Below are 19,260 nucleotides of genomic sequence, written 5' to 3' on the forward strand. Positions count from 1 at the left end.
CTGAGAAAGAAAAATGGAGCTGGAGGAATCAGCCTCCCTGACTTCAGACTATATTACAAAGCTACAGTAATCAAAACAGTATGGTACTTGCACAAAAACAGAAATATAGATCAATGGAACAGGATAGAAAGCCCAGAAATAAACCCATGCACCTATGGTCAGTTAATCCATGACAAAGGAGGCAAGAATAAACAATGGAGAAAAGAAAGGCTCTTCAATAAGTGGTGCTGGGAAAAGTGGACAACTACATGTGAAAGAATGAAATTAGAACATTCTCTAACACCATACACAAAAATAAACTCAAAATGGATTAAAGACCGAAATGTAAGGCCGGATACCATAAATCTCTTAGAGGGGACTTCCGCAGTGGTCCAGTGGTAAAAAATCCACCTTACAATGCAAGGGACGTGGGTTCGACCCCTGGTCAGGGAAATAAGATCCCACATGCCATGGGGCAGCTAAGCCCGCACGCCACAACTACTGAGCTTGTGTGCCTCAACTAGAACCTGTGTGCCACAAACTACAGAGCCCACATGCTCTGGAGCCTGCGCGCCACAACTAGAGAAGAGAAAACCTGCACACCACAACTAGAGAGAAGCCTGCGCACCACAAGGAAGAGCCCTTGCACTGCAACGAGAGACCCCACGTGCCGCAACTAAGACCCAACACAGCCAAAAATAAAATAAATAATAAATAAATCTTTAAAAAATAATAAAACTCTTAGAGGCAGAACACTGACATAAATCACAGCAATATCTTTTTGGATCTATTCCTGGAGTAATGAAAATAAAAACAAAAATAAACAGATGGGACCTAATTAAACTTAAAAGCTCTTGCACAGCAAAGGAAACCATAAACAAAAAGACAACCTACAAAATGGGAGAAAATATTTGTAAATGAAGTGACTGACAAGGATTAATCTCCAAAATATACAGACACCTCATGCAGCTCTATAACAAAAAAAACAACGACCCAATAAAAAAATGGACAGAAGACCTAAATAGACATTTCTCCAAAGAATACATACAGATGGCCAAAAAAGCACATGAAAAGAGGCTTAACATCACTAATTACTAAACAAATGCAAATCAAAATTAAAATGAGGTATCACCTCACACCACTCATAATGGCCATCACCAAAAAGCTTACAAACAATAAATGCTGGAGAGGGTGTGGAGAAAAGGGAACTCTCCTGCACTGTTGGTGGGAATGTAAATTGATATAGCCACTATGGAGAACAGTATGGAGGTTCCTTAAAAAACTAAAAACAGAACTACCATATGATCCAGCAATCCCACTCCTGGGCAGATATCCAGAGAAAACCAAATCAGAAAGATACACGCACCCCGATGCTCACAGCAGTACTATTTACAAAAGCCAAGACATGGAAGCAACCTAAGTGTCCATCGACAGACGACTGGATAAAGAAGATGTGGTACATATATACAATGGAATATTACTCAGCCATAAAAAAAGAATGAAATAATGCCATTTGCAGCAACACAAAGGGTCCTAGAGATTATCATACTAAGTGAAATAAGTCAGACAAAGACAAATATCATATGATATCACTTATATGTGGAATCTTAAAAAAAAATGATACAAATGAACTTATTTACAAAACAGAAAGAGACTCACAGACTTTGAGAACAAACTTATAGTTTCCAAAGGGGAAACATGTTGAGGGGGGGATAAATCAGGAGTTTGGGATTAATATATATAACATATATAACATATATATAAAATAGATAATCAACAAGGATGTACTGAATAGCACAGGGAACTCTACTCAATATGCTTTAATGACCTATATGGGAAAAGAATCTGAAAAAGAGTGGATATATGTATAACTGAATCACTTAGCTGTACACCTGAAACACAACATTGTAAATAAACCATATTCCAATATAAAATAAAAAATTTTTAAATGTTTTTAAAAAAAGTGTTTTGAAACCATAAAAAAAGTTACAATAAACTAATAGTTATAGAAACTGAGGTCAAACATTACTACAGGCAAACCTTGTTTTATTGCACTTCGCTTTATTACTTTGAAGATACTGCATTTAAAAAAATTTTTTTTTCTTTTTATTTTTTTAACACCTTTATTGGAGTATAATTGCTTTACAATGGTGTGTTAGTTTCTGCTTTATAACAAAGTTGAAGGTTTGTGGCAACCCTGATTTGTCAGAGGATGGTTAGCATTTTTTAGCAATAAAGTATTTTTAAATTAAGGTAGGTACATTCTTTTTGAGACATAATGCTATTGCACAGTATAGTGTGAACATAGCTTTACATGCACTGGGAAACCAAAAAATTTGCAAGATGGTCCGGAACCGAACCTCAAAGATTTGACGTGTGCCTGCATAAAGCCAAGGGCTGCCTACCATCCCGGTCCCGATTTCCTATCCCTGGTGGTCTGCCCTTGGTGCCTCAGGTGGATGTGAAGTGGGTTCCCAGGGCTGAGCCGGCCTGTTACACACCCGGGTCTCAGAAGAGCTGGCTTGGAGCAGGCTTTCTTTCAGGAGGAAGACACTGCCTGCAGTGTGGCCTTCCTTTCGATTTTAAAGAATGATACGTCAGACGGTCACCAGGAGAGCCAGCTCCACAACTGTACCGGCACACAGCTTTCTAGGGGTGGGAAGTGCCCAACGCCGTCCCCTCCATCCTTCTCCCTTCACTCCTACTTAAATTGTTTGTCAAAACCAAAGCTTAAAGGGTTTGTCTCTCGGCCAGTCTGCAGGTCCATACTTGGCCTCCCTCCGGGACTCTCTGTCAACCTGCTGACAGGCCGTAGTCAATCAGGGTCATTGACCGGGGTTTGCCAATCTTGCTGGAACAAAGGTGGCATCGATAAATGCAGATGGCTGTTTCATCCAAGAGGCAGTAACGCCTGAACGAACCCCAAGCATGCTGATCCAGGGCAACACAGGGCCGAGTCAGATCTGCAGTGGACTTTGGCTTTCTAATAAATACTTTCACCTACCAGCGCATGAGATGAGGGACATGGGCCCCAGGCTGTGCCTACAGTAGAAACGTTTAGAACTGGATCTCAAATGGCAGTCGGCGTAGGATGGGATTTTGTTAAGAATCGACTGTTTTGTCACCCACTCAACAAACGTGTTCCTAAACACTCCTGCCGTGTCAGACCCCGTCCAGCCAAAGGTGAAAAGAGAGCACTACTCAGGGCGTGTTCAAACCGAGAATATTTACTGTATCGCTACTGAAATTCACAACAGGCGAGCACAAGCAGTTCTTTCCTTTCCCTGCTTCTGTGTAATTATTAATCTTTTCTCTAGACCTGACCCCTACAGAGTACTCCAGAGCCCCGCCTGTGGTCTTGTGGGAAGAATGCTGGATTGGGGGTGCAGAAGACACGGGCTGGAGTCCGGCTCTGTCACTCATTAACCCAGTGATCTTCAGCGCATCAGTATCTGTGCCAGAGTTTCCCCATCTGTAAGATGGATACCATCACCTGCCTGGATCCTCGCGCAGGACCACGGTGAGGGCGAAGGAAGCATGACATGCGTGTCAGGGCTCCGTAAGCTCTCAGGCAGCATTTGCTCACGGGTAATGAGCAACCACTGTTCTGCAGGATGAAAAAGCTGCAGCCCCCCTCCTGTCCCCCAAGTTCAAAAAAGACGAGGGTGCTGGGTTAGGCCGAGTGAAAGAGGAAGCTTTCTCCACTGCAGGACCTGCTCCAGGATCTCCTGTGGTTGCTCCATTTCCCTGTCCTTCTCCAAGGATGCTGAAGGAGACCTAAACTCCAGGTCTCCTCAGCTAGAAAGTCTCTCGCTCCAGTGGAAAGAGCTACAGTCACTGCAGTGTCCTTCCTGTCTGTCTCTACCACGGGACACCACATTCTCCTGGTTTATCTTCTGCTTATTTCTTTACTTCCTCTTTTTCCTGACCCCTCCCTGCTGGAGGGTCCTAGGATCTGTGCTCAGTCCTATAAACACTGTCTCCCTGGGGGATTTCATCCAGTCCCAAGCCTTTAAAAAACAAGTTCCATCTATCAAGATGGGATGCCCTGCTATAAACGGGCACATCTCCAGGCATCCCAAAAGAAGACTTCTGTACAAAAGGAACCTACTTTAGCCATGTGGGACCTGTATTTGCAATAGGGTCTTGAATTCCCACCAAAACAACAGGCAAGACTGCCCTCTGCAACCACGAAGCTGACAACAATAATTTTAAATGATTTAAAATATATCAATGGGGACCTCCCTGATGGCGCAGTGGTTAAGAATCCACCCGCCAATGCAGGGGACACGGGTTCGAGCCCTGGTCGGGGAAGATCCCATATGCCGCGGAGCAATTAAGCCCGTGCGCCACAACTACTGAGCCTGCGCACTAGACCCCGCGAGCCATGACTACTGAGCCCGCGTGCTACAACTACTGAAGCCCACGTGCCTAGAGCCTGTGCTCCGCAACGAGAAGCCACCACAATGAGAAGCCTGCGCACCGCAACGAAGAGTAGCCCCCGCTCGACGCAACTAGAGAAAGCCCGCGCACAGCAACGAAGACCCAACGCAGCCAAAAATAAATAAATATATTTTTTAAAAAGAGTGAAAACTTATAAAATAAATCAATGTTCAAAGGAGCAAAGGCTAAACATTCCAGTGGTTTCCGAATTCCTTTTAGTCTCGGTATAATAAATACCCAAGGGATGACCAAGTACACACCCAAGTCTGATGTTTGGGGCAGACTCGACCAATGAAACAGTAGGTTCACCTGCATCTTCTCAGATGCTCTGACCCTTCCTAAAATTCCAAGTTCTTCCTCAAACCTATTTGGCTCTTCCAATGCTCTGCATTCTGCTGATGACGTGGAACCCAAAACTCGGGTCACAAGTTGCACCTATGGTTTAAGTTCTGCACTTCTGCCCAGAGAAGTGGCACCAACAGCAGCATTTGAAAAGCATCTTCCCCAAATATCATATGATATCACTTATATGTGGAATTTAATTTTTAAAAATGGCACAAGTGAACTTATTTACAAAACAGAAACAGACTCACAGATCTCAAAAATCAAATTTCGGGTTACCAAAGGGGAAACATGGGGGGAGGGGATAAATTAGGAGATTGGGATGAACATAAACACACTACTGTAAATAAAATAGATAATCAACAAGGACCTACTGTATAGCACAGGGAACTCTACTCAATATTCTGTAATAACCTCTATGGGAAAAGAATCTGAAAGAGAATGGATATATATATGTATAACTGATTCACTTTGCTGTACACCTGAAACTAACACAACATTGTAAATCAACTATACTCCAATTAAAAAAAAGAAAAATAATAATAAAAAAAGAAAAATAATTTTTAAAAAAAGAAAGAAAAGCATCTTCCCGAAGAATGGAAGGAACGTGAGGGTGCTTGTTTCTACGTGGTGGATTATGGGCAACTCTCCTTTTGCATAACACGTGCGTTTTCCCAGTTTTCTATGATGGCAATATATGACTTCTTAATCAAAGAAAGTAGTTATTGTAAAAAAGGAAATGTTCTTCGCCCTAAGGTCTCATAAAAATCACAAGTGTTGTTTTTCAAACAAAGAGTCTCAGTGACCTCAACTCACCTCAGCTTCGCCTGCTTTTCCAATCCAACCACTTTCCGTACCACCTGCTGGCAGAATCCGTAGCACATGAAGAGGACGGAGTTCTCGGCGATGTTGGCAATCAGCGCTGGGCTGGTCCCCTTGTAGAAGCCCCGGAAGCCCACCTGGTAGTAGGTCTTCAGGCAGCAGTCGGTGAGGCCCCTGTACAGGTCGGGGAACGTCTGCATCTTCACTTTCATGGTGTCGAAGGGCTGCCCGGTGAATACACATGCTGTGCCCCCTGCAACCAGGACAAGGGTGCTTGTGCAGCACCAGTCTACAGCCACGTGGTAGAGTGTGGCCTCGAGGACCCATGGAGATGAGGGACAGGCAGCCCACCGCAGGGCTTACCTCTGGGTCACTTCATTTTGACCTCCTCCCCCCCATACCTTCTAGCTCAGTCCAATAAAACTTCTAGGGGGTCCTTCATGTGTCTGGCACCCCGCTCCAGCCCTGAAGGAGCTCACACTCGGTAGAGGAGAGGACGTGTGGTTGACAGTCAAAGCCACCGGACGTGAAGGTGTGACGTGTGTTCAGGAGCATCGGTCAGAGGGACCTGGGCTCAAAGCCTGACTCTGCTGTGAAATCCTGGCTAAGCGATGTGACCTCCGAGCCTTGATTCCCTATCGGGTTAGCGTGAGGATTAGGATAAGGCTCTCACGTACTGGCTGCTACGCAACAAGTGGCTAATTTACAGCGGTTAACTGTGTCTGTGTGTGCGTCCACATAAAAGGAAGGGAAGAGTCTGGTATTAATCACTCTTTTGCCTGATGCCCAGTGGTCCTAATGACTATCAGGGAAATAACAAAGGAATAGGCCACAGATAAAGAAAACAAAGAGTCTAATTAGTCCCTAAAGAGCTAAATGTTTGACCCTATGGGAAAACCTCTTATTTGGACTCTACCAATTAATGATTTGTATTCAGACAGGAAATGGATTGAAACTTACCTCTGCTGAGCATAAATCATATATTTATATGCTTTTATACGGTAAAAGTATTGAATTGCATTCAATTACTTCGATAAAAATTCTGAATGTAAGGAAAAGAATGAACTATAAACCCTGTAATATCTCCAGACCCTGAACTGGGTCAGCATTTGGGGAACTGTCTGTCACTGGTGAATGCTTCCACCTCCCCATGGGCCTGAGACGTCCCCTGCTCATGTCAGGAAACACAGCCATTGGATGAGGTTATTAAAACCTCAGCAAAATTGAAGAGAAGGCTTACATAAAATATTTCAGAAATGCAATTTCATAACTTAGACGTAATACACAGTTACTCCAATGAAGCTGTGGAAAGTAGAGATGGAGGGAGGGCTGTTAAGAATAACTTCCTATTAATTATTGGTAGATGGACATTTCCAAAGAGTCTGAAAACTGATCTCTTAAGCAAGCACAAGTGTGATCTCCATGATCCTATCACCACTGTCCCTTTTTTCTAGGACAGCAATGACACATTTCTGCTTTGTTTTGCCACACTATCCCCAGTTCTGAATTAGTGGAATATAATTTAATAAGATGTTACCATAATTAGAGTTATTCTCTCCCAGGTACTGATGGGCTAGAATAAAATAAGATCCTACTTATGTCAAAAATAATCATTCCAAAAGAAGAGGTGAATGTCAGAATTTTTAAAGTGGGTTCATAATTTTGACAACCTAGATGCATTTTAGTTCTATCACAACAGATCCTACAGTCTATCTTTGATGGACTGACTGAAGGATACGAAATTCCAAAAGCTGAGCATCCCTCATGGGGTGAAACGCCCTTCTATCGCAGAGACACAAACCTGAGCCCAGGCATTCACGGGAGGGTAAGAGGATGCCAATGGCAGGCAAGTGGGTCCACTGTTGCCAAAGTCAGCATCCTCTGCAGTATGGCATTGGGGGAGCGGGGAGTGGTGAAGGGGTCGGGGATGGTGCACAGGGCCTGGGGGGCTTGATTCCACGGCAGGGTGAGGGGCTGACCCAAAGGCACTCAGCACGTAAGAGGCCATGGGGCAGAATCCCGGCAGCCCTTAGTTCCCCTGCTCCTTGTGGTCTCTGACCTGGGAGCGCCCTTGCCCGAACGTCTTATCAGTGTCTGCAGACTTCCTCATGAGCCTACTTTGGCCGATTTCTGGTTCATGGCAAAATACTTCGATCTTCCCTGAACCCATGATTTCCTTTTTACAATTAAGACGACGACAGGGGACTTCCCTGGTGGCGCAGTGATTAAGACTCCACGCTCCCAACGCAGGGAGCCCGGGTTCGATCCCTGGTCCGGGAACTAGATCCCACATACATGCTGCAACTAAGAGTTCGCATGCCACAACTAAGGAGCCCGTGAGCCGCAACTAAGACCTGCAACCAAATAAATAAATATTAAAAAAAAAAAAGACGACAACAGGATGAGAGAAGGCGGCTCTGACTGCTCTTGATCTGTTGACCCAGGAGGTCCCACCAGATAAAAGGACAATGGGCAACCCACTCCCCTGGCCTCTCCACTCCAAGGAGCAGTGACCCAGTATAAGAATCGGTGAGGGAGGCAAGGGCAAGCCAGGGTCTTCATCTGGGAAGTATGGGCATTCCAGTGCTCCTCCAGCCCTAGAATCATCCAGGAATCTGGAGAACCAAGTAACCACCCAGGGACTTCCAAGTCTGTCACTTGCCTCAGGCTGAATAAAGGTGACCGTTCTAAAGAGTGGCCTGCGGTGGCAGGTGCTGCCCAGAGCTCACCGGTGCCTGGTGGGGCCAGAGTCTGCCCCAGCACTCGCCCCGCCCACCACTCCCCAGCCAATCCTGGGGCCTCTCCTTTCAGGGCCTTAAGGCACAGTCAAAAGTCAACCTGATTTACCAAAGACATTCCTAAGGGGATCCTTTCTCTCCCCCAGCAGTAGTAAGGCCAGCAACTGGGATTTCCCTGGAGAGACGGCACAGTGTTACGTTTGCACCCTAAGGCCTCTGAAGACTGCCGGGCTTGGAGCGGAATCCTGCATATCCCAGCCACATGGCAATGCACGAGTGGCTTCAGCTCTGAGCTGTGATGTTTTCCAGCTGTCACCCGGGGACACTCCCACGCCGTACCCTGACTCATAGCTCTAATACAGCGGGAACTACTCTACCTTCTGCTGTGTTTGCATCACAGTATTACACTTCTATTAAATGGATTCATTCCAGGGTTAAAGCATGTCGCTTCTGGAGCTACAAAGGCAATGTCTTCACCACGAGCTCACTTGCAGAAGGTATTTGAGGAACAAAGGACGGGTTTTCTCTGGGATTACCTGCGGCCCCCGCCGTGAGGTCAATGGCGGCTTGGATGGCAGGATTGGATTTCATGTTTGCCCACTCCTCTGTTGGGCTCCGTGAAGGGCAACTCTCAGGAGCTTATGATGGGCACCGCATATCCCTAGGAGGAGGCAAGAGTTCACCATCAGTCGGGCCTCTGCAGCCCCGCTTTCTCTAGGCCTGCTGCCTAGCTACTGGACTTGAACTTCAGGGAACCGGGAAACTGGCTCTACATTGCTCCAAAGGAGGGGGAGGAGGGGGCTTGAGTTGTCAGAGCAGCTCAGAGATCAGCCTCCCCTTCTCCCTGCCCACCACCTCCCCATAAAAAGCACACAGATCAAAAACCTTGCTCACGTATCACTGCTACAGCCACAGGTGAGGGCACTTCAACCAACCTTTCTGAAACCCTCAAGAAACGAATGCCAAATAAGCAAGCCAACCGGACATCCCAAGCCCCATCAAACCAGTTTTTCAGAGGCCTAAGTTCAACCATCAATCCACTGGGCTCTGTTCCAAATTCAGACAGCAGCCTGAGACCCTAAGAGAAGGTCACAAAACAGTAGCTCTGGAAAGGAATGGGTTAGGAGCTCTGCCAAGTGACACACGCCTGGGTCTGAATGCCTGCTCTGCCACCGGCATGGTGGCCCTTTGGGCCCCTAAAGCTGGAGGTCCCCGTCTATACAAGGTGAATAATAAAAGTACGATCATTATAATACGAGGGCAATCACAAGTAGCCACGTCGGACAAATACGATGATGAACTGTGACCACGCACCAGGAGTTCTTAGAACAACTGCAAAGCACAGCACCAAACATTACTATCCTCATAGGCCTCCCAGAGCTTCTCAGCCATAAACGTGCACACGAATCACCTGGGGACCCTGTTAAAAGGCCGATTCTGATGCGATTGGCTTCAACTGGGACCAGAAATGCTGCCTGCCTGACGTGCTCCCAGGTGAAGTTGATAATGCCTGGCTATTAACCATATTCTGAGAAGCAACACCTGGGTCCACTGAGCCCCAAATTTGCTTGATAAGAATCACCTGGGACACTTGTTAAACATTCCAATAACCAGGCTGCTCTCCTGGAAATGTTGATTCAGTAGGTTTGAGCTGGAGCCTAGAAGTTTGGGAAAACCAGAGTCTACTCCTCTACCTTTAGACAAAAATCAACCATTGGCAAGGCATGAACTTAATAAATATTGACTAGAAAAGGGGAGGTGCTTCATTCACATAGAATATTAAAATAACCAATACAGAAACCAATTCTGTATCATTTTCAAACTATGTCACTGACGTACATGCCTGAATAACAAGGAATGCTTTTTATCCATCACACTGAAGACCTGTGTGATTCCAGTCAGGACACCTCTCAGAGGAGGGGGTGGGTGGGCTGGATGACCAATGAATACCAACATCTTCCTAATCATCAGCAGCGGAGAATAATTTTAGCCACCAAGAAGTTTCTTAACCACTTGAAGCATGTTGTCAATGGCTAGACACCAAGAATCTTTACAAAAAATGTTAAAACCAGCAACAACAAAAGAACACTACTTAATAAAGCAACTAAATTAGACATACAATTAGATGTACAAAACACTGACTTTATGTTACTGATAGGCCTGGAGAGGCAGTACCAATTACTAAGGTTGATAAGACGGTGACCATCCAGTATCTAGAGAAGAATATCAGGGTCCTAACCCAATCTCTTCCTTTTCCAGATGGAAAACTGAGTCCAGAGGAAGACAAGGACTTGTCCAAGGTCATACAACAAGTCCGTGGCAGAGACAGGATTCAACTCAAGTCTTGCCTTTTGGGTCTGTTCCTATCAACCAGAGTATTCCCACCTGGCCAAAAAGAGAAACCAAAACACCCAACCCTGCATTTTATAGGAAAATGGAGACAAGTGGGGAAAGGAGTCACAGGGCATATCCAATGCAGCTCATTCCCTTGGGGGTGGACATTTCTTTCTTAACTTAGAAGGAAAGAGGCACAGCAGATGTAACTGTGTCATCAATGCGAATTCAACCCTTTTAGGCAAGTCAAACTTAAACACATCAACTCCTACAAATAACTACTTGTAGCATTATTAGAACAGTTAACAGTCCTAACAGGTTAACTAACAGATTAACTCAGAAGGGGCATCTGTTTCAAATTACGCGTAGCTTTGTATTGAAGAAGGCATGGGGCATGGTGGCAGCCAGACTGATCAACTTGAGTTAATTAAACTGATTCGTGAGCCTTCGGTACCAACTGGAATAGAAAAACGGAGTCCTTTCAGGGTCCCTTTACCATTCCTTCAAACTACACCGGAGTCTGACTCCAGAAGAAACAAACAGCGCCGACCATGTATCTTTTTCATTCCTTAAGTAAATTAACTTCTGGTGTGGGAGAATCCGAGGAGGCCGCATTCCCCACTAGGTAACACGAATTGCTCCGGGAAGATTCCAGCTTCAAGGCCGAAGCTGGCGCCCGCCATCCGAGCGCCCAGAGCTGGTGGGGCCCACGGGCGCTGGGATGCAAACCAGTCTCGCCGCTCAGCATCTGGCTCGGGAGCTCCTGCTCCGGGGCTCGGGATCCCGATCCGCACAAGGGGCAGCTTAGGGAGACGACTTCCAACTTTGCTGTCTTCCCGGCTCTAAACGTTCGCTGGCTCTGCCACAACAACCTGCGAGGGTCTCCCATTCATAAGCGCCTCCGCCCTCCCTGCCCAGCGCGGAGCCGGCGTGACACCATGACCGGGCAAATGAGTGCAACCTTTCCCGGGAGGCGACCACTGCGCGCAGGAGGCGGGTGGCCCAGAGTCTCCGGGGAACCCCAGGCAGAGCGCGGGAAGGCGGCGCCCGCGGGTCCCCGGGCACGTGTGCGGCGCGGCGGGCCCGGGACCCCATATTTTCCCCCCCGCCTCCCGGGAGGGTCACGCCGCCCGGGCGCGGAGGCCGGCCGGCCCGCCCGCCCGCCGGCCGGCTCCCGCTCCCTCTCCCTCTCCCCGGCCGGTTCCCTGCAGCCCACGAGCGCCCGGCTGGGCTGCGCTCACCGCCGCGCAGACTGGCCACGTCCTTCTCGCGCTCCGCCGCCCGCTCTGGACTCTGGCTCGGCGGCGGGGTCGGCCGCTTAACACCCACGTCGGCTACCGGCCGGCCCTCCGCCCCGCCTCCCGCGCCGGACTGCCGCCGGCGGGCGGCCCCGCGGGCTCAGGAGCGCCCCCTGCGGCCGGGACGGGCTGCGCTGGGGCCGGGGCCGGGGCCGGGCCCGGGGCGCCTCCCGCCCGCCTGCCCGCCCGCCGGGGAAGCGGAAGTCGGCGCGGTGCGGCGGCGCGCTCGGGCTGGGGGGCGCGCCAGGAGCAGGAGGGGCTGGCGGGGCCAACGGGGCCGGGGGGAGGGCTGGGAGCCGCGGCCTCCACGTCGCTTTCCTGCCGCTCGGTTCCCGGAGGCCCTCGGTGAGCTCGTCTCTAGTTCGACCTCAGGGCGAGGGCGGGGGCGGGGGCGGGGGCTCGTGGTGTCCGGAGTGAGGACGAGGGACTGAAGTCTTCAGGCTGGTTAGCTTTGCTGGGGCTCGGGGCTCAAGGCCTTCATTTTATATTATAATTGAGTGCGAAAGTACTGGAAAGGTAGTGATGAAAAATAAATTTGCTTATTGCTGGTAAAAACAAAACCCCAAACATTTCCCATTCCGCCCTCCTCGAGGACATCCATCTCCACCCATGACATTTCGGAAAGCACACCCACCAATGAAAACTGTAACTCTATATGTCCTTTTAGTTTCCAATGAATTATAGGCTAGTTCTATGGCTCTCTGGCATTTTATTAGAAAGCACAATTCCAAGAGTCTGTTGTGCACCGGGAGTAAAGGAATTTTCTCTAGTGCCCCAGGCAAAGACTCGCACAGCTGGAAGGGTCTTGGTCTATTACTGACAGCTGCTCGATGTTAACAGTCACGGCCTTCGGAGTGCTTTGGTTCAAACCTCATGGATTTATTTTCCTTTTCTACACCGTGTTTTCTTCCTTAAACCGTGCTATCGTTTTCTTTTACAATTTTCTGTCCTGTTTGGATGTGGTGTTAGACTACTGCCAATGTAACTTAAGTGATTTTGGGTGAGGGCCAGTGACAAATATTTGAGGTGACTTGTGTTAGTTAGTCCTTAAACACGGGTGCCGAGCTGAATGGACCTTGGGGGAGGGGGGACAGGGGGAGGTGCTGTGAAGGTTCAGAGCTCCTGATAAACAAGGGCCCTCCTCAACCCAGCCCAAGACCGTCTTCTGCTGCCCTTTAGAACTCAAGCTTCCGGAACATAATTTAATTACAGAAGCAAACCAGGGCGTTTGAGTGACTTGCCCAAAGTGACATGTAACATAACAAGTGGGAAGCAGATCAGGACAGAACCTACGGTATAAAGTCCTATAGGACTAGGACTTTCAGTATCACCTGGCCCAGTGGCTTCTGCAAACCAGAAAGATGAGGCCCAGAGGAGCTAATTAGGCCAGGCTTAGATCTCCTATTACAGATTAGAAAGAGCACTGGACTTGGAGCCAGGCCACTTGTGTTAAAATCTCTCTGAACTTTAGTGAGTCATTTAACCCTTTAAAAACCCCAGCCGTCACATAACAGCATCTTGGCCTCCTCTGCACCCCCCTGCTGTGGGAGCCTTCGGGGGCAATCCAGCATGGGGGCAGGGGAGGGCGCTGCTACTCCACATCTGGGTCTCCCTGAGTCATCAACTCCCCCCTGGTACTTTGTCCTTTCTGGCTTTAGCACCTTCCTCTCCTACCCTCACAAGGGCCGTCCCAAACTCTCATCACTCTCCCCAAGCCTTTTACATTTCTTCTCTCCCTCACCTCCTCTTAACAACCCTCAGCCTCAGTTCTGTAAACTAAGAAGCAATCAGGAAGCTTCTGTGCAACTCTTTAACCCCTAATCTGCAAAGTTGCCTTTTTGCACAAACTTTCTTCTCTGCCTGCTGTCTTGCTTGCTGTACCCCCATGGCTGGCAACGATGCTGGTGAAGAAACTGAGGCTTAAAGAGGTCAAGTGACTTGCCCGACGTGCTGGTTAATGATACTAAAAGGAGAAATAATTTCGCCACTTGAAGCTTTTGGGCCCTAATACCATGTGCGTGTGTTTTAACAAAGTGTTAATTGGAGTGGCAGATAATTCGAAAACATAAATTACTAAGGGGAGAGCTGGGACTCAACCAAGTTCATGTTGTTAACTGCTATACAGTACCTTAATACCTCCCAGAAGGCTTCCTCTTAAAAGCAAGAGGGTTGCAGGAACCAGAAGTTCTTTCTCCTGGAATAGATCTCCCTCCATAATATTTTATAAAATAACCTCAGCTGCTTAAAATCCCTCACAGCAGCGGCCCTATCTGCTATCTTTGCTTTAGGAATAGAGAACTATGTAGATGTAGAAAAGCTTAACATCTCACAGGAGCTCAGAGAATGGATTGGAAAACCACCTGGTTGGCATTAAATCATGAAAGTGTCCATGCAATCTTTGTCCTAAGGGTAATTCCCCAGCAACCCAATGGCCTCTTGAGAACAGTTTTAGAGTCATGCATCACTGCTCTCCATAGAGGTTAGTCAACCCAGTGGTATTTCAGATCCAGGTTCAAAACAGCAAATAAGTCAATGCACTGACCTCTTTGCTCCAGGCATCTGTTTGCTGAACTTGGGATTGCACAATCCAGGAACATCAATGAGGCTGGCTCTGGGATGAGAGGGCAGGTATGACGCAGGTCAGAGGTGAGGGGACAGACAGAGTGGAAAAGGGACCTTTTGCTCTTTCAACAGAATTTCACAATGTGCTGGTTAATGATACTAAAAGGAGGAATAATTTCACCACTTGAAGGCTTTGGGCCCTGATACCATGTGGGTGTGTTTTAACAAAGTGTTAATTGGAGTCGCAAATAATTCAAAAATATAAATTATCTCTGATTCAAGGGTACTTTTAGTTAATGAGAAAAAAGAAAAAAATGCTTTGATTACACAATTTCAACTCTCGTTGAATATTCTTGGCTGCTGATGTAACTTATTGAAAACTCCCTCAGATTGTTTTGGAATCAGGTAGAGTTTGTATTTGAAATAAACATGGGTTTGGATTTCTGTCTTTCAATGTGGAATAAGGGGGTAATTCGTGTCCCATGAAAGAGTTGTTAGGGCCATGTTTTAAAGGGGGACAATTTCTTTTATTTGTCTTTTCCTTGTCAGCTTTTTAATGGTACAAGCAAAAATAAGAAAAAGAAAGTCAGCAGAGGTGCATGTTTTATGAGCCTTAAGTTTGAATTTGTAAAATATGTGTTAAAAATAAAAGATAATTTATAACAGCAAAGAATTAGGAGAGCTGCCCATAAATGGTTAAACTTTAATGGGTTATCAATAAGAGGAAATACTATGCCATAATTTAAAAAATCATATTCTCGTATCATATGTTTTAGTACATATTTGGCTGCAAGTAATAGAATGTCCAACTGTCAGTATAGTTATTTTGAATATAAAAATATATCTAGAAGTAGGATGTTCCAGGGTTGATTAATTTAACAGCTCAAAAGTATCTGGGTCCCCTTCTCTGTGATTCTCCTCGCTTTTCCTCATGACCACAAAATGGCTGCCACAGCTCTACCGATCACATTCTCACATGTGACATCCAAAGGCAGGAAGCATTCTCCCATAGTAACTTTTTATCAGAGAAAAATATTTTCCTAGAAGCCCTCTGTCAAACTTCTCCTTATATTTCATTGGCCCAGAACTGGGTCTCATGCTCCCCCAAACGTAAACATTGGGAAGAGAATGAAGTTAACAAAACCATTTTGTATGGTTCATGGCCATACAAAAATAAGTGGCAGTCCAGATTTGGCTACCAGGCCATGATTTGTCAACCTCTGGTTTATCCTCTTGGGAATAAGGAGAGACCCACCTTCCCGGAGACATCACCACTGCAGACCTTAAAAAAATAAAATAAAATAAAGCAGGGTTCTATTAGGCAATCAAGAAGGTCCCCTACCATATATTTAGGATATGGAAGAATGCTCAGGATATAAATTTTAGAAAGCAGATTACATGTCAATATACACTGGATGATCCCAACTAATTCTGCCTGTTGAAATCCCTGCTGTTCACCAAGACCTATATTAGACATGGCTCCTCAAATGCCTTTCCTGGTCCCCGGTCCTCCTAAAGAAATTAGATCACTGCTTCCTATCAAACTTTCCTAACAAATTTTTATTTAGCACCGATCATGTGCTAGGCTCTTTGTCAACCCAAACTGAGTGCTGGAAATACAGAATGAGAGAGACAATGGCTAGCCTTAAAGAGACCTCAGTCCAAGCAGAGGAGGAAGAAACAAATAATTATAATTCAGGGAGGGCATGTAGCAAGAGAGGTACGAGTAGTGTAGCATCTTGGAGAAGGGCATGAATAAAAGATGGAAAAGAGGGTTTCAGGGGAGGCCCCTAGGAGACCCCCATATCAGGGTGGGTTCTGAAAGACAAAGTGGCCCTTTTTTAAGAGGAGGAAAGTCTGTTGATGTACCACCCAGGGCTCTTAGCTGCAATCAACAGAAGCTAGCTCTGGCTGATAGAGCACAAAAGCAGCTGGTTAAAAGGATGCTGGGTGACTCTCACCGCCCCTGAGTGGGGAGATGGTACTTCCTGAAGAACTTGAAACAAGTCCTCAAACCCACTGCAGCGCTGGTCATCTGTGGAACCCATGCTGCAGCTCCTTCCGAGCTCTAGATGTTATAGTTTGTACCACTGTCCCATTTGTGCCAGGGCCTCAGCTTTGTAGCTACTGCTCTTCCAAAGCTGGGCACCTTCGTTCCCAGCTCTGCCTAGTAAGTCAGTGCCACGCCATGTTCACTGCCTTGTGTTTCTCATTCCAAATTGATGTCTCCTGTAGATGCAGCTGATGATTGGAGCCTGGGTCACGTGCCTGGACCCTGATCTGTAAAGGGGGGGCTGGGAGTGTGGGGTTTCTGGCTTCTGTCTTGGAGAGGCAGGACTCGCTTGTTAGGAAATTCCCTGAATGTAGGTAGGGTTTTCAGACAATTTTAAGCAGCCAGAAAACATGACACATGCCCACTCCAGATGGGCCAAGCATTCCTGTCTGGGGAAACGGCACGTCTGAAGGCACAGAGGTATGAAGCAGGACAGCGTGTTTGGGGAACTAGAGCAGTTTGGCTCTGCTGGAGTATAAAGCAGGGAGTGCTGGCAGGTGGGGCTCGGAGGTGGGAGGAGCCACCTGCAGAGTTCTCAGGGCCGCTGTTCTCTAATCTACTCCGTGTCCCCAGCTAAGGCACAGAAGCTGTGATTTACACCTTGCCTGGCCCAGGGCTTTGGCCATGGTGGGTTTTAGTCACTATCTGTTGATATGAATCATTATAATAAATCTGTTGGATTGCATCATTGTTGTAAAATTTACCAGTATGAAAGTTGCCGGTGTATACAGTTCTTTCTCTTGTGTGTGTGTGCTTGTGTACACATGTGTCTTTCCCCACAACTGGGCCTATCTCCAACGGATACTTTTCTAAAGGCTAATTTGCTTTCAGTACGAGAAGTATGCAATTACTAACTTTTAGAGCCGCGTCCATATTCTTTGATGATGCCTTCATTTGAATGTAAGATCAAAACCATTTTTAAAAAGTCATAAAATATGGCTTGAGAAATAGAATGAACAATAATCTATCTCATAGTAAAATAAATGGAAAACATTATCAAACTTGCAAATCGTTTACACTTACCAAATTAATAATCCAAAGTAAGTAGTGCAAGCATTTTATATTTTTTTAAACAAAATAACCGTAAAGACCATTTCTTTTTGCCTTGATTTTTTCTATTTCGATTATTAAAATCTGCAAAATCTACTTATCATTGGTTCTATTATCTTCAAAATACAAACATATCAAAAGTATCTTATGAATAAATTTTCTCCTGTAGGTTCCCCTTGTCCTTTCTCATCTTCACATCTACAGCAATCAGGTATATGCCTTCAAGTTTTCTGAGGCAACATGCATTAAATTCAGCTTGAACTATCAAAGAAGTGCTGCCATCAGCTCGGGAACTTAATATATAGTATCTTCACAGTCAGATCTGGGGGAACAGTTCCTAGTTTGGTCACTATTAACCAGAGCAGGCCAGGTGACACAAATGATGGCAGAACAGTTGCCTTGGTACACATCATGCTATGCATCAAGCCCACAGTTCTTAAATCTTTCTTCCTCTCTCACGTATTGGGTGGGCCAAAAGGTTCCTTCGTTTTTTTCCGTGAGATGACTCTAGTAGCACTTAGATGTCTTTAACTTCATTCAAAACAATTTTGTTAGATTGTATGTGACAGCTGTCATATCAGTGTGTATTTTTAAAAAGGCATCAAAATTGGTGAATTTTTGTGTAGCCATTTTAATATTGGACATGGAAGGGGAAAAAGCCACATTTTCGGCATATTATGCTTTATTATTTCAAGAAAGGTGAAAACGCAACTGAAACGCACAAAAAGATTTGTGCAGTGTACGGAGAAGGTGCTGTGACTGATCGAACGTGTCAAAAGTGGTCTGTGAAGTTTCGTGCTGGAGATTTGTCGCTGGACGATGCTCCGTAGTTGGGTAGACCAGTTGAAGTTGATGGCGATCAAACTGAAACAATAATTGAGAACAATCAGCGTTATACCACGCAGGAGATAGCTGACATACTCAAAATATCCAAATCAAGCGTTGAAAATCATTTGCACCAGCTTGGTTATGTGAATCACTTTGATGTTTGGGTTCCAATAAGTTCAGCGAAAAACACCTTCTTAACCTTATTTCTGCATGTGATTCTCTACTCAAACGTAAGGAAAATGTTCCATTTTTAAAACAAATTGTGATGGGCGATGAAAAGTGGATACTGTACAACAATGTGGAATGGAAGAGATCATGGGGCAAGTGAAATGAACTACCACCAACCACACCAAACGCTGGTTTTCATCCAAAGAAGGTGATGCTTTGTACATGGTGGGATTGGAAGGGAGTCCTCTGTTATGAGTTTCTTCCAGAAAACCAAACGATTAATTCCAACAAGTCCTGCTCCCTATTAGACCAATTGAGAGCAGCACTCGACGAAAAGCATCAGGAATTAGTCAACAGAAAACACGTGATCTTCCATCAGGATAACGCAAGAACGCCTGTTTCTTTGATGACCAGGCAAAAACTGTTACAGCTTGGCTGGCTGGGAAGTTCTGATTCATCCACCGTATTCACCAGATGCTGCACCTTCAGATTTCCATTTATTTCAGCCTTTACAAAATTCTCTTAATGGAAAAAATTTCAATTCCCTGGAAGACTGTAAAAGGCACCTGGAACAGTTCTTTGCTCAAGAAGATAAAAAGTTTTCGGAAGATGGAATTATGAAGTTGCCTGAAGAATGGCAGAA

The 19,260-nt window shown here is 46.0% G+C and overlaps 1 protein-coding gene and 1 long non-coding RNA gene across 5 annotated transcripts in view; both read right to left on the minus strand.

Annotated features, from left to right (window-relative positions):
* Positions 1 to 12,086, minus strand: part of SLC25A15 (solute carrier family 25 member 15) — a 35,940-nt gene extending 23,854 nt beyond the window's left edge. For 2 of the 4 annotated variants that reach the window (XR_014256164.1, XM_082435038.1), the window contains exons 1-3: positions 11,900 to 12,086; positions 8,861 to 8,985; positions 5,581 to 5,839 (exon numbers count right to left, since the gene is read on the minus strand). Coding sequence is in view for 3 of the 4 variants with exons in the window: in XM_082435038.1 (XP_082291164.1) it covers positions 5,581 to 5,839; positions 8,861 to 8,915 (314 nt within the window). In the remaining variant the exon portion in view is untranslated. The remainder of the gene's footprint in view (positions 1 to 5,580; positions 5,840 to 8,860; positions 8,986 to 11,899) is intronic. The other 2 variants (XM_082435039.1, XM_082435037.1) reach the window with 2 other exon arrangements.
* Positions 12,087 to 12,366: 280 nt separating this feature from the next.
* Positions 12,367 to 19,260, minus strand: part of LOC309647595 — an 88,927-nt gene continuing 82,033 nt past the window's right edge. Inside the window, exon 4 of the long non-coding RNA XR_014256165.1 lies at positions 12,367 to 18,485. This is a non-coding gene — a long non-coding RNA (uncharacterized lncRNA). The remainder of the gene's footprint in view (positions 18,486 to 19,260) is intronic.

This window comes from Balaenoptera physalus (genome assembly GCF_965194825.1).
Source record: "Balaenoptera physalus genome assembly, chromosome: 18".
Classification (NCBI taxonomy): domain Eukaryota; kingdom Metazoa; phylum Chordata; class Mammalia; order Artiodactyla; family Balaenopteridae; genus Balaenoptera; species Balaenoptera physalus.